The 15,289-nt window shown below is 46.6% G+C and overlaps 1 protein-coding gene across 2 annotated transcripts in view; it reads right to left on the bottom strand.

The window, feature by feature from the left end:
* The window catches only part of MTF1 (metal regulatory transcription factor 1), a 44,095-nt gene that overhangs the window by 18,918 nt on the left and 9,888 nt on the right, over positions 1 to 15,289 (bottom strand). For both annotated transcript variants that reach the window (XM_039244472.1, XM_039244473.1), the window contains exons 3-6: positions 6,966 to 7,204; positions 6,073 to 6,204; positions 3,765 to 3,838; positions 3,171 to 3,307 (exon numbers count right to left, since the gene is read on the bottom strand). In XM_039244472.1, the coding sequence (XP_039100403.1) occupies positions 3,171 to 3,307; positions 3,765 to 3,838; positions 6,073 to 6,204; positions 6,966 to 7,204 (582 nt within the window). The remainder of the gene's footprint in view (positions 1 to 3,170; positions 3,308 to 3,764; positions 3,839 to 6,072; positions 6,205 to 6,965; positions 7,205 to 15,289) is intronic.

Raw genomic sequence — 15,289 nt, 5'->3', positions numbered from 1 at the left:
CCAGTGCTTCTGACGGGAAGTCCGTCTTCCACTGTACAGTGTCCCCAGTATCTCAGGATCCTTACTCAGGGCAGTACTGAGAATTCACTTTTCAAATATGGCAGCCTAGGCTAACTCTGAACTCTGGGTTCCTAGAACGCCAGCTGCAGTTCACACAATTTAAGCAGTAACCCTGCTTACCTCACGGATCAGGTGTTCCCATTCATATTCTCTGAGCATCTATTAGGTATTGGGCACTGTCCTGGGCTCAGGGATACAATAATGAAAAAAAGCCACCATAGAGCTTATATTCTAGTGACGGCAGGAGGGGTGGAGAGTGACCAAAAAAAAAAAAAAAAAGCAAGGCAATGTATAGAATACAAGATGATGCTGAGTGCTATGGAGGGTAAAGGGAATAGAGAATGCTGGGGTTGGAGCTGCCATTTTATTAGATCAGGGAGGCCTCTTGGATAAACTGGCATGAGAAGATACTGGCTTTTGAGAAGTTAAGAGATTTGTGGGCTATGCACATATCTGGGGAAAGTGTTTCAAGCAGAGGGTATAGCAAGTACAAAGGCCCAGAGGCAGGAATGGGCTTCCCTTGTTTAAGCTACCACGAAGAGGACAGCATGGCTACAGTGAGAGGAAGAGACGTACATCAGGCCAGAGAAGGGACCAGAGACTGGAGTATCTAAGGCCCTGTGGGCCACTGTAAAGATTGTGACTTTTGCTGTAAGTGATACAAGAAGCTACTGGAGGGGCGCCTGGGTGGCTCAGTCAGTTAAGCGTTTGACTTCGGCTCAGGTCATGATCTCACAGTTCGTGGGTTCGAGCCCCGCATCGGGCTGTGTGCTGACAGGCAGCTCAGAGCCTGGAGCCTGTTTCAGATTCTGTGTCTCCCTCTCTCTCTGACCCTCCCCTGCTCACGCTGTCTCTTTCTCTCTCTCAGAAATAAATAAAAACATTAAAAAAAAAAAGAAGTGACCAGATTCTACATATATTCTCATGGGAGAGTTGACAGACTGCTGGTAGATGTGGGGTATGAGGGGGAAAAAAAAAGAGGTATCAAGAACGACTCCAAGATTTTTCCCCTGTGCCACTAAAAAAACCCAAAAAACCCAGAGGTGCCATTTACTAAGGTAGGGAAGATGGCAGAAGGAGCAGGTTTGGACATGCCAGAGTTGAGAAGATGAATGAAATCTGGGATGAGATCTGGATTGAAGAGGAATGCTGAATATACAGATCTTCCTCAACTAATGGTGCAGCTATGTTCTGACAGTCGAAAATGCATCGAACACCTAACCTCCCAAAACATCACAGTTTGGCCTAGCCTACCTGAAATGCGCTCGGAACACTTACGTTAGCCTACAGTTGGGCAAAATGATCTAACAGAAAGCAGATTTCATAATAAAGTGCTGACCAGCTCGTGTAATTGATTGAATACTATATCGAAAGGGAAAAAAAACCAGACCGGCTGTATGGGTCTGGAATAGTTGTAAGTCTATCAGTTGTTTGCCCTCGTGATCACAGGGCTGATGAGGGCTTGCGGCTTACTCCCATTGCCCAGCATGACAAGAGAGGATGATATGGCCCACAGTTAAGATTGGGAAAAGACCCAATCAAAATTCAAAGAATGGTTTCTACTGAATGCATATTGCTTTTCTGCATGTAGAGGCAAGTCATCCTAAGTGGGGATGGTCTGTACAAGTCTAGAGCTCAGGAAGAGATCCAGGCTGGAGATCTATATTTAGGACTCAAAGGCAATCTAGATGGCATTAAAAGCCTGAGACGAGAGGAGCGTCCCTCCACTGGGGAGTGAGCTGTGATCTAGAGAAGATGAGACCTGAGCACCGTCCACCGGGATGCCCTAGTACTTAGGCGCTGTCACCAATTCAAGTGTCCTTGGGTTGTCACACAAATGAGAAGACTGATCACAACTTAATGTGTGCAGCTTCACAGACAAAGACTCTCAGATTTTAATATTTTTATCTGGTTTTACAGATGAAGAAACTGAGGCACAAAGATGCCACTTGCCTACGGGTATCCATCTGGATCAACAGTGGAGCCTGGATCTGAATTCAGGCAGCTGAGCTCCAGAGACTGCAGCCTTCACGACTAACGTTATTTTGCCTCTTACAACAGAGGGGTCAAAAACCAGGCTCTGGAATCAGACTGCCTGGCTTATAATTTCAAGTTCATTATTTTATTTCTCCTTGCTTCAAGCTTCCTTATCGGTAATGTGGGGATAATAACAGTATTGAGCTCACAGAGCTCTTGTGAGATAATCCATATGAAAACACTTAGCACATGGTATTTGGCACATGGTAAACACTCAGTAAATGTTAGTTATTATTACTAATAAAATAAAGGGACAGCGTCCATGTGAAGGGATCCTTTGCTGTTTAAAAATTGGAAACCACAGACTTAAAGTATGCTGTCTCCCCCCAAATCAAAATTGTATTACCTGCTTTAAGTAAAAACCTCATTATTCAAAAGGGGGTCGGTGTACTTCAGTCTCTCTATGAAATAGTAAGATAATAATAACGCTCACTCTCTGGATTTAAAAGACATCTATAAGTGTCCCATAGCACATTAGAAGTAAAAATGGTAAGTTTCCCCCAGGATCCCTCTGCAATAGAGCTACAGAAGAGAGGGAAATATGGTGAAGGGGCATGACAAAGAAGGGACAAACTGTCTAAAACTCTGTGGCTCAGCACCCGCCGCTGGTGGCTTTCAAACCTTCTGGCCCACAGATGATTCAAAAGGGCAAAACACCATCCAGGTTCTGCCTAGTTCTCCAAGGACAGATTCAATAGGTGTGTGAGGCAAAGCGTTAATTTGTGTCTCCAATTTAAGTACAGATGTGTCATTTCCCAGACACGAATGAGAAAAGAACACCCTTTTAGAGCATCTGGCTGACCCTCTGGAAGCCATTCCGAGACCTCTGGTTTCCTCTTGGACCAAAGCTGGTGGGAAGGAGGCAGAGCTGAGTCAAAAGCTGAGGCCCAGGGCACCTGGTGAAATTCCGGGCTGACAGCACCCCAACACAAAGACACAGATCTTGGCCCTGATTTCTTCCCTCTCACTGACAGATATGTAGAGAAGACATCTTGACCTTTTACTTTGATATACAGACAATCACTGCTGTTCTGTGTTGCCTAGATCGAAACAAGAGACAAAATACTGCGCACCTCTGATCCATTGTGATTTGGAAGTGCATTGTATGAGTGTCCTTTGTTATCGTGACCTTTCATGTGACTTTTGAGACTGTATTGAGTGCTGAATGTTTTCTCACAGCCATTACTGGGGCAGAAAAAGGGTCTTTCACCTGCAAGAATGACAAGTAGTGTTAATATTACCGTAAAGTCATTTCACTGGACTGAGACATCTACTTTTCCCTAACAGAGGGAAGTAAATATTGTCCTGAGGGTTCAGGAAACAGTCATGGCAATTTGGACAGATTACATGTTAACCATCTCAACCCTAAAACTTAACGTAGAGCAAAAATGGCCTTCTCTTGGCAAGTTTAAAGAGAAGATTTGTTTTTTTTCCCCCAGATTCTTTTTTTGAGAATCTCTTTACTGGTTTCATTTCTTAAGACTGGATTTCTTCCTGTGTCCAACCTTAGGTTCTTTTACTTCTGAAAGAAACTCAAACATTATACGTGAAGGCTAAGCTGATTAGGCTTGCTCTCTCCACGAAGCTCTACAGGTCTTGACAGAAACACAGATATTTACTGCTCTGATGAAAATTCAAATAAAAAGTAAAAATTAGTTTCCACTCACCAGTATGCGTGCGGACATGGGTTTTAAGGTGGTGGCTTGCTGCAAATGCTTTCCCACAGCCGTCATGATCGCACCTAGGTAAGTTGTTTAAGCAAAGAGAAACAGCAGTCATTAGGTAAACAGGCCTTGATCTTCCAACATCTCTTATAAATACAAGCTCAACCTAAAGCAAACGTTCGGAACACTGAGATCTGATAGAGGAAATTGGTTTTAGAGATGGGAATGAAGACAGGTCACTGGAAAAGGTGACAAATCTGAGAACAGAGGGAACCGATGGCCCAGGATAAATATTTCTTCTCCTACAAGTCACCTGTTGAGAGCTCTGAAACTAAAAGCCTTTCGATGAATTGCTTAACAGGATTCTATTGACGGTCAGAGCCAATGTGAAGAATCTACTGCCAGCGGAATACTAGGAATAGCAATAGTGGGTACAGAGGCTTTCACAAAGGCATGAAGCCTACACTATAACACCAAAACAAATCAGTCCCAGCTACACTGACTGTATAATATATAAGGTATAATGGCTGTAATGACTTATTTATAATTTTTAGTGTCAAGATCCACTTCCTCCTCTCCTACTTTCTTGATAACCAAAGCTAGAAGTAACCTTCCCCTCCTGAGAACTTCTGAGGGATTCATCTATGTGCTTCTTTTATGGCATCTGTCACATCCATTCTTATTTTATCTCTATGTGTATCCATTTGCTATTTGTTCTCTTAGATTATAAACTCTTTGAGGGCAGGGTCCAAGTTGTTCTGTACATCTGCTGTAGTTCTTGCACATAGCAGGCATTCAATTATAACTATTTTTTTAAGTTTATTTATTTTGAGAGAGAGAGAGAGAGAGAGAGCGCGCACAGCAGGGGAAGAGCAGAGAGGGAGGGAGGGTGAGAGAATCCCAAGCAGGCCCCGCCCCATCAGAGTGGAGTCCCATGCGGGGCTCGATCTCGTGAACCGTGAGACCATGACCTGAGCTGAAACTAAGAGTTGGACGCTTAACCAACTGAGCCACCCAGGTGCCCCAATAATAACTATTTATATGAATTAATGAATGCATTTTCTTGTAAGCCAAAGTATTTAATTTCTTTAAAAAGAAAGCTTCTCTGGAGCATTTTAGTTTTTAATTCTATATAGTCATTGTGCCTAAGGTCCCATCTAATATTCAAGAAAAATTAACAGTTTTAACCATCACAAAAAAGTGCGTAACTGAATAGAAATCAGAGTCCTACACTATGGGGGAAAAAAGCAATCCAAGTTTCACAGAATCTGGAGGGCAACCAACCAGAATCTAAATATTCTTGCTTTTAGGGGAGCCTATAGGTAGAGCATGTGACTCTTAATCTTGGGGTTATAAGCTCAAGCCCCACGTTGGGCATACAGCTTACTTACAACGAAATAAATAAATACTCTTGCTTTGGGGCGCCTGGGTGGCTCAGTCGATTAAGCATCTGACTCTTAATATCCACTCAGGTGGTGATCTCTCAGTCATGAGATCAAGCCCCGTGTCAGGCTCTGCTCTGAACACAGAGCCTGCCTGGGATTCTCTCTCTACCCCTCCCGTTTGCGTGCGTTCTCTCTCCCAAAGTAAGTAAATGGTCTTTAAAAGAAATACTCTTGCTTTTATTTATTTACAGAACCATGCTATGTGCTATGAGCGGAGAAGAAAGTAGATGATAGAAGTCCTAACTGCAAGCTTATACATTTACACGTGGATGTGCTAAATACACATATGTGCGCAAATATACAGAGACTGAAATATACAGACAAAAATGGATGCTCCTCTATGTTTGTGTAGATACACACATATTACGAAGCAACGACTAAAGTAACAGAATAAAACACCTGCACCACTAGCCTAAGCATTCTCACCCCCATTGCCACGTCCTCCCCCCACCTCGATTTTTAGGTAGCTCTCCCTTCCCCTATGCTCGAAGTCCTCCGAGCACCTCAGTCTCGTATGCTGCCCATTTACTTGTGGTTCTTTCCCACCAGACTAAGTTCTTAAGAGAGTGTGTCTCAGTATTTCTGTAGCACTGATAAAAGTGCCTCCCCCATAAGGGACTTTCAACAAATGCTTCTTGAAAATAAAGGGAAAGCAGCAAGGCCACTGTGTGAGTCCGGAGTAAGGGTGCTCTCAGAAACCATGGCTGCCCCTCCAGTGTGCAGCTGCTCGGAGCTGTGCCGGGAGAGCCAACACTGCCAAAGAACTAGGGTGGTGAGTGCTCTTTCCGCTTTGAAAAACGTGAGGGAGCACTGAGACACCCGGCTGAAACCCGGTCAGTGACCAACAGAACACAGGTAAGACTTACCGAAATGGCTTTTCTCCTGTATGCGTTCGAATGTGCTTCCTCAGATCGCTGAGTGTGGTGAAGTACTTGCTGCAGCCTTCAGATTCACAGTTAAACGTTTTCCCTGTGTGAAGCCTCTGATGTGCTTTCAGCCTGCAAGATGCGCCAGAGAAAACTTCCCTTGGTCATTTGCATCATGTGCTACACAGCCTCCGGCCCGTGTCAGCTGAATGTGCTTCCGGATCCAGTGCAGAAGAATTCTGGATCCAAAATGTTTCGCGTGAAGAGAAATTCAGAGAAGTATATATAGGGGTAGGAGGGTGACTCTGCAACAGGACCGCCTGGGACTCAAATCCCCGTCCCACTTCCTATGAGATGGGGGCCTTGAACCAGTTATGAAACCTCTCCGTGCTCCCACTTACTTATCAGCTGCTGTGAGGATTAGCCCTCGGAGCAGTGCTGATCACACAGTGAGTGCTTCATACATGGTAGCTGTCGCTGTCTGTTATTTTAGACACAAAGGTGAGGACTAATGTAAGTCTCCCGACACAAACGGTGTGAAGGAGAACTGGCTAGTGAGTCGTAGAAAAAAAGTTATCGTCAAGGTGAGGCAGGAAAGAAAATGACAGAAGCCTTAGTCCCAAGATCCTGAGCCCGGGGGAGATATCAGGCCAAGTATTAAAACCGCCAGGCCAATATGTCACTGCAGGAAACACAAATCTAAACACAAATGTGCTCTCACGTTTAACCAACCCCATATACGCCCATCTTTAAGTAACAAGCTCCCCGAGTGGAGATTAAACAGTTGAGCAGCCGTGCTCTCTCAAGCCCTGGAAGTGCATGCACATCTGCGCAGGGCAAGGAGAGGGCTCTACCCTCACAAGGTAGAGTCAGAGGCTAGAGAGGAGGCTGACCTGTACAGCGTGTTGAACGCCTTCTCACAGCCCTGCACGTCGCACTCAAATGGCTTCTCCTTCGTGTGCACTCGCACGTGGATCCTGAGGCTGTAGGAGGTGAGGAAGGCCTTGCCGCAGCCCTCCTGATTACAGACAAAGGTGTACTCTCCCCGGTGAGTCTTCTGGTGGGTGCGCAGGTTGCCCGCTGTGCTGTAGGTGCGGGGACAGCCCTCGAAGGTGCACTGGTACCGCTTTACCTGGCACACAAAGGACACCTCATCAACAGGGCCCTGCCGTCCCCCAGAGCCTGCCCCCCACAGGAGATGTGGATGACACACAGAGGTCTGTACTGTCAACACAGAAAACAACCTCTAACGACAATGCAGGGAAATCTTCCCGCTGATCAGATCACTTCTGAACAACAAATAACAAGTCACGGGCACGAGATGAACTTGTAGGTACATGAATAATCTAAACGAACAGGAGAAGGGGGTTTCCAGACTCTAGCACACATCTCGCCTCTAAGAGACTCTAGTACACATCTTGCCTCTAAAGGTGGGCCTCTACTGCTACAACTGTCTATACTGAAACACCACTTTGGCTCTGTCTTAAGGCCTGATTAAACACACAGCCCTACGGCGCCCCACCCCGACTGGAACTGACCAATGTTAAACTGAGTCTGAAATATCCTGATATTGATATCCTCAGTTACCAAGCATTATTTCCCTGGCATGATTTCTAGTCTATGAAACGAAAATACTGTACCATGAGTTTCTTGGAGTATCTGCTGGCATGACATTTCTCAAAATGCCAGTCTCTCAGTTTCACTTTCACCACTAAGCTTCTAGAAAGGGTGTGCGCCTCCCTCTCCCTCGAAGCCCACATATTCCTTTTAAAGGCTTGGCAACTTGGCAAGCTGGTTTCACTGCAGGACATTCTCTTGTACTTCCTGGTGGCCAAACCCTTCCATCCTTTTCCATTTTCCTTCATTTGTTCGCAAAACTATCTCATCAATGATGCCCTCCCCTCCTAAAAACTATCCTCCACAACACAGCAATGCCTTGGGGCTCCTTTATCTTCTCGGAGCCACTCCTTTCCTTTCACCTTGATAGGCAGGTTTATTCTGGCACTTATCTCTCATCTCCCAGACCCTCCCTCCCGTCCCTGCCCCAGTGCAGGGGAAGCAGCATGAGACGTGGCTGGAGGAGAAGCAATTTCTGGCACTTTTGTACAAGACCTTTGGCAAGTCATTTCGCTACTCTGAGCCTCAGTTCTCCACTTCTCAAATGTGAGGATTAATGCCTGCCTTGCCTGTCTCACAGTGCTTCCGCGAGGAACAAAATGAGACCAAACATTAGTGAAAGATACATTGTAAATGTAAATGATCTGATGCTACACACACCGGGGTGCTAGTATTGTCTACTCTTCGGCTTTCGTGGAACATCTTCATCCACTGACTCCGGCCCTTCTCCAGAGCCTCAGCCCACATCTCCAACAACACTGCTAGTATTCACTCCACAGCTGCTGAACTACCAGGTCCCAGGCAATAAGCTAGATGCCACAGGCAAACAAGTGAACAAGACAAAAACTTCTGCTTTGAAGCAGTGTCGATTTTAAGGGGGTAGTCGTGCACAACAATTACGACCCACTGTGCTGAGCCTGACTACAGGTACATGCCCAGACTGCCTGGGGAATACAACAAGGGGAAACCTAACCCCTCGGGGAAGACTGGAGAAATAGTCAAGGCTCAGAAGCTGAGGTGCCCTCTCCGAACTGAAGTGTTTGTCATTTGCCTGTTTGTTTTAGGGAGACAATGAAAATGTGTTCCTCAGATAAACCAGGAAGAGAGAAGGGCGTTCCAGAAAGAGGTGACACCTTAACAGGTGTGCTGGTACAGTGAACCACAACACACCTGCAGTATGAGGCTGGATGGCGAAAGATCTAGAAAAATAAGGTGAGGCCTCCTTAGTCAAACTGTGGAGTAGAGGAACAGGACAATGGGGACTCACCAACGGGTTGCAACCAAGAGAACAATAAATGAGATCTGGAGTTTAGGAGAGATGCTTCTGGTAGCCTAGGGGAGGATGGACTGGAGGGGTAAGAGAACAGAAGACGGGGTGGAGACTCACACAAGGGGGACAACAGTCCAGGAGGGAGACGAGAAGCACCTGAACAGGCAAGGGAGAGCGGACAGTGTGAGAGCTGAATTTCAGAGAAATTAAAGCAGGAGGAATGACTGGCCGCAGAGGCAAGTGGGGAGCGGAAGGGGTTAGGGAGACAGAGCCTCAGGCAAGACTATGGCCTGGGTGACTAACCAGATGGTCACACCACCAAGCTGGGGCTGGATGGGGGATGGAGAGAGGATGAGTTGACTATGAGGTGCTACCAGGGCTTCCAGGTAGAAATGTCTAGTAGACAGACATACAGGCCAGAAACAAAGGAAAGCCTGTGGCAGGAGTCCCCGGTACACGAAGCTGACTTTACCCGTATACCAGAGCAGGCTCTGGTTCAAGTGTGGTTCTGCCACTGTGTAACCTTGGGGAAATTACTTAAGTACACTAAGCCTCACTTTCCTTATTTATAATATGGAGAAATAAAACCTATCTTTTTAGGATTGCTGTAAGGATCAGGAATAATTTGGGTAACGCATTTGAACACAGTGCCTGGAAGAGAGCAGGCATACAATAGTAGCTCTTGTAAGAGGACTCAGGCCAGAGCTCAGAAAGTCACCAATGTTTAAGGTGCTCGTAAAAGAAGTGAAGCCACTGACAGGCGAGTAGGGGAAGGGGCTGGGGAAGCAGGAAGATGCAAAAGAGGATGACGGCACAGAAGGCAAGAGAGAAAGGATCTCAAGGGGGCGACCAGGTGGCTCAGATGGTTGAGTGTCCAACTCTTGAGTTCCGCTCAGGTCATGATCACAGGGTCAGGATTAAACCCTGCGTGGGGCTCCGTGCTGAGTGTGGAACCTGCTTGAGATTCTCACTCTCCCTCTCTCTCTCCCTCTGCTTCTCTGCCCTGCTCATGCTCTCTCTCTCTCTCTAAAAAATTAAAAAAGAAAACTTAGGGGAAAAAAAAATAAAGAGGAACACCTGGGTGGCTCAGTTGGTTAAGTGTCCGACTTCAGCTCAGGTCACCATATCATCGTTTGTGGGTTCGAGCCCCATGACAGGCTCTGTGCTGACAGCTCAGAGTCTGGAGCCTGCTTCAGAGTCTGTGCTTCCCTCTCTCTCTGCCCCTTCCTCTCTTGCTCGCTCGCTCGCTCGCTCTCTCTCAATAAACCTTTAAGAAAAAAAAATTTTTTTTAAAGAAGAAAAGAAAAGATAAAGGCTCTCAAGGAAGAAGGATCAAAACCTGAAATGTCTGAGAAAACAAGATAGGTCTGAGGAAACTCCTACACCCAGCAGCTAGGAATCACTAATGACTTAACAAGGCTAAGTTTTAATGAACTGCTGGGGCCCGAAGCCCAGGGTCAAGTGGAGGCAGAGATGAGAGATGGACAGCAGGAGCCAGAGCAGACTTCTGAGTTGAAGATCTGTTTGTGAAGTAGGGCAGGTCCTGAGCATATTTGGAACGCGAGAGGTCCTGGAAAAAAAGAGGAGCTCAGGGTCTGAGAGGAATATAAAGAACAGAAGGATATTTAAAAGTCTGGTGGAGGGAAAAACCTCAGGTGGGAAGAGGGACAGTTAGTTTCAGAGCGGAGGCACTGAGGTAAGGGCGGGTGTGACTCAGAAGTGGACAAGGTTTCTATAAAGGGCCAAATGGTGAATATTTTAGGCTTTGTGGGCCATGCGGACTCTACTATGACCCCTCACCTCTGCTGCTGTTATGTGAAAGTAGCCATAGACAACATCTAAATGGACAAGCCAGGCTGTGCTCCACAAAAACGTTTTTTACGGACAGTAGAATCTGAATTTCATATCATTTTCATGTATTATGAAATATTATTCTTTTGACTTAAAGAATTTTCAAAAATATATAAAAACCATTCTACAAAAACAGGCATCTGGATGGGTTTGGCCCATGGGCCACTGTTTGCCAAACCCTAAAGCCAATGGGTGCAAGGGTGGGAGGAGCCCTGACTCTTCCTGTCTCCCTCCTGCTCCCTCTCTCTCTGCCCAACCCCCAACACAGTCTTGCACAAGTCGTTAGCAAGTGCTCTCCCACATATTACTCGTTCCTCACCTTCCCCCTGACATGCAGGAGGCTCTCCGTAAACATCTACAGGACTGGGTTACTGACCCAGGCCTTGTCACGTCTCAGTGCCTCGTAGGTCTGAAGCCACTCGTGGGCAGATTTGTTGTAAAGCAGTGTTCTCCCCATGCCACCTCTATGCTCAGATGCTAAGGTCCCTTTGCCTGATATTCAAGGTCCCCCCCACAGGGCCCCTTCTGCCTTTGACCACAGTACTCCAGAACCAGTCCAACGGCAGGCTCCGTCTGGGCCTACGGGCAACAGGGCCTCTTCCCCAATCACCACACAGAACTCCCACTCGCCTGCCTCTGCTCTCTCCTTCGTCTCTGCTGGAAATGTCTGGTTCCTTCTCGGATTTTGAGTCTCTCTTGTCCTTCCAGTCAAGCCTCACTACCTCCAAGGCCTTCCATGATCGCCCCACGTGTGAGTGACAGTGCTCTTCTCTGATCCAGTAATATTTAACTATGCCACTCATTTGACACTTAGCCCATGCTGTTAATGATCCTCTCACACACATAGCCTGACTTCCCATCAAGACTGAAAACCCCTTTGGGTCTGCCAGGTGCAGATTTCAAAACAGTCACAGACCCGGAAGTGAGAAGCGAGACTACGGCTGCCGCAATGAAGGAGCAGCGTGTCTCAACCAGGGCGCTTCAGCAATGGCGAGTGATAAGAGCAGGCTCTCATTCTTAAGATGCGACCGACCGCAGTTGAGAACTTTATAGGTAACCGTGCAATCAATAATTAACCACCCCTCTCCGTCTCCTTGCCCTGCCAACCTCTACTCCCATCCAGGATTTTTACCTGGCCAACGCAAGCTCCCACTAAAAGTTCCCTCCTCAAGGAACGGTTTTATAGCTTTACGTCTTTAGTTGGTAGGCACGGCAGTAGCTGGAAAACACGAGGCACTAAATAAATATTTGTTCAGTTAAATGAATGAATGGCTACTGTCCCGGTGGACTGTAGGATCCACGAGAGCAGGGCCCATGTCTGTCTCTGGTCACAGTCCCGGTGGCCAGCCTTGTGGAGGAGCAGCACAACATTCACATTTGTCAAAGGAAGGAACGAATGAGTAAACAAACAAGACCAGCAGGACTCAATGCCGAGGAAAGTAGTGACAAGGCTGACAAGTGACAAAGGAAGGATGGGCAACTGGGTCAGCTGTAGCAGAGAGGACTTTTAGTAAAACAGTGCAAACTGCACAGAGCCTGCTTGGGATTCTCTCTCTCACGCTCTCTCTGTCCCTCCCCTGCTCTTGTTCTCTCTCTTTCTCACTCTCTCTCTCAAAATAAATAAATAAACTTAAAACCAAAACCAAAAACGGGGCGCCTGGGTGGCTCAGTCGGTTGAGCGTCCGACTTCGGCTCAGGTCATGATCTCACACTTCGTGGGTTCGAGCCCCACGTCGGGCTCTGTGCTGATGGCTAGCTCAGAGCCTGGAGTCTATTTCCGGTTCTGTGTCTCCCTCTCTCTGACCCTCCCCTGTTCATGCTGTCTCTCTCTCTCTCTCTCTCTCTCTCTCAGAAATAAATAAAAAACATAAACAAACAAACAAACAAACAAAAAACCAAAAACCCAACTTCCTTGGATATGGTCAACTTGCCAGGTCCTAAGTGCCCTGGCAAGATGAGCTTCACCGGAGGAGCAGAAACAGAGCCAGAGTGTTACAGTCTCGAGAAGGTGTAGTAGGGCACGCAACTGAAGACCGTGAATGCAACTACTCTTTCAAGGAACTTGACTGCAGAGAGAGACCAGAGGGAAAGCTGGGAGAGGACGCGGACTGGGGAAAGCATCTGTGTCTAAAGGCGGGACGGCCGGGTGGACTGCCAAGGCAAACGCCTGGTCCCCAAGAATACGCTGGAGACAAGCGCTCTCGCACCCCATCAGGAAGCAGGCAGTAAATGGAAGTCATTGCTCTGCGTCTTTCAGAATCGTTTTAAAAAAGCACCAAATTTCGCAAAAGGGAAAACTAAACCTCCTCAAACTGGATCAGAACAGGAAGTTGCAAAAAATGCATAAGTTTTCACGGGCACAGAAAAGAGGTATTGCAACACGTGGTACATTTAAATACAAGTAAGGTTTATCATACCTGCATCCGTTCAAAAAATTATGTCACAGGGATTATATTGTCCAAGGTGCTAGGAATACAGAAAAGACAGTCCCTGCTCTCAAGGAACTCAGCATTAAGAGGGGGAATCAAACAGGGCCACCTGGGTGGCTCAGTCAGTTAAGTAGCTGACTCTTGACTTCAGCTCTGGTAGTGATCTCACGGGTTCGTGAGATCAAGCTTCGCATCAGCTGTCAGCACAAAGCCTGCTTGGGATTCTCTCCTGCTCTCTGTCCCCTCCCTGCTCGAGCTCTCTCTCAAAATAAACAAACATTTAAAAAAATCAAACAAATAGACCAGTATGGTATGAGAAGTTGTGCTGATAACAGATGTGAGAATAGAAATATAAAGAAAAAGCATCTAACTAAGACTTGGGGACCACTGAACAAGGCTTCTCAAGCTGAATTTAAAGAACTTGAGGGAGAGGTGACACGGAATTCATTTGCCTCTTGAAATTAACTAGCGTCATCTATAATATGCTATAATAATGTCATAATCTACAATAATGTCACTAATGATTCCACTGGATAATAAAGAATGCATTTCTCTAAAAGAGCTGAAGAACAGACTCATTTTAACTTTCCTATGTGGCCTCTAACACTTGTTGATTCCTAAGTAATGAGCACGGAATGGGCACACGGTAGGCTCACTGAGGATGGGGTCCAATACTATCAAAAGCAAGAAGCATGAACTTTCGGAGAACTGATGTTGGCTTACAAGGTGTTTTGAGTAGTTCTAAAAAGGAGAAAAATATTTAACAAAGATGATTGCCTGGTTAAGTCAATAGACTCACAGAAGTAAAGGAAAATGAGACAAGCAAAAATGAGAGAATTAAACACTGGGCTCCAGGAGACAAAAGCCTAAAAAACTGCATAAAAGGCAACGCCTGGATGACTCGGTCAGTTAAGCCTCTGACTCTTGATTTCAGCTCAGGTCGTGATCTCATGGTTCGTGGAACTGAGTTCCATGTTGGGCTCCATGCTGTGCGTGGAGCCTGCTTGGGATTCTCTCCCTCTCTCTCTGCCTCTCGCCAACTCACACGTGTGCTAGTGCATGCTCTCTCTCTCTCAAATAAACATTTAAAAAGTTTTTCAGAGGGGCGCCTGGGTGGCTTAGTCGGTTAAGCGTCCAACTTTCGCTTAGGTCACGATCTCACGGTTTGTGGGTTCGAGCCCCACATCGGGCTCTGTGCTGACTGCCAGCTCAGAGCCTGGAGCCTGTTTCAGTCTGTGACTCCCTCTCTCTCTGACCCTTCCCTGCTCACGCTGTCTCTCTCTCTCCTAGAAATAAACAAAACATTAAAAAAAAGAAGTTTTTCAGAAAAGAGAAAAGGCTGGGTTTCTGCTAGAGGAAAAAGAAATGAGGGACCAAGAGAACGAGATTCTCCTCCTTACCAGACCCATGTTCAATGAGGAAAGGGAGTCTCTGGTCCTGATACCTAGCGCATGAGCATTCTCACAAGTCAACGACCAGCCTGACCAGTCCTCCTCAACACTAGGGACTTCCAACCTTTCTCCCCAGCACCAACTCTGTTCCCAGGCCAGCACGCATCTCATTTCTTCTACTCCACAATATGCAACCACGGCCCTCAAAGTAGAAATGTAAGAGCTCTGACTGACCCCATTTCTTCATCAGGCCTCCCACCGCCCACTGCCAGAGCTGAATTCACACAGCGGTTCCCACACCTCAGCCTTTTCCCCTTGCAGAACTAATGCTGTCCTGCTGCCCCTCATTGCTCAGCCCTTTCCACGGCTAGCGGGCCTCAGTAGCAGAATCTCCCCCACGTCTCTACCAAGGTGGTGCGTTTGTGAGAAAAGCACAGGCTTTGGCATCCAGAAAGTCCTTAGGTCAAACCTCCTTTCTACCACTTGCTAGTTGTTATGTTCTGAAGACTTTTTTTTTTTCATCTGTAAAATGAGGGCTAGTAAGTAGTACCTGGCTTATAAACTATTATGAAGATCAAATACAAAACCATGTTGAAGCCTCTAACAGTGATGAGTACACAGCAGGTGCTCAGTGGATGCCAGCCGTCTTCCTCTCCTAC

Source organism: Hyaena hyaena, unplaced genomic scaffold, assembly GCF_003009895.1.
Source record: "Hyaena hyaena isolate Hyena2069 unplaced genomic scaffold, ASM300989v1 scaffold_237, whole genome shotgun sequence".
NCBI classification, from domain to species: Eukaryota; Metazoa; Chordata; class Mammalia; order Carnivora; family Hyaenidae; genus Hyaena; species Hyaena hyaena.
Note: the sequence above shows the minus strand (reverse complement) of the source record. Positions and strands in the feature narration are given on the sequence as shown.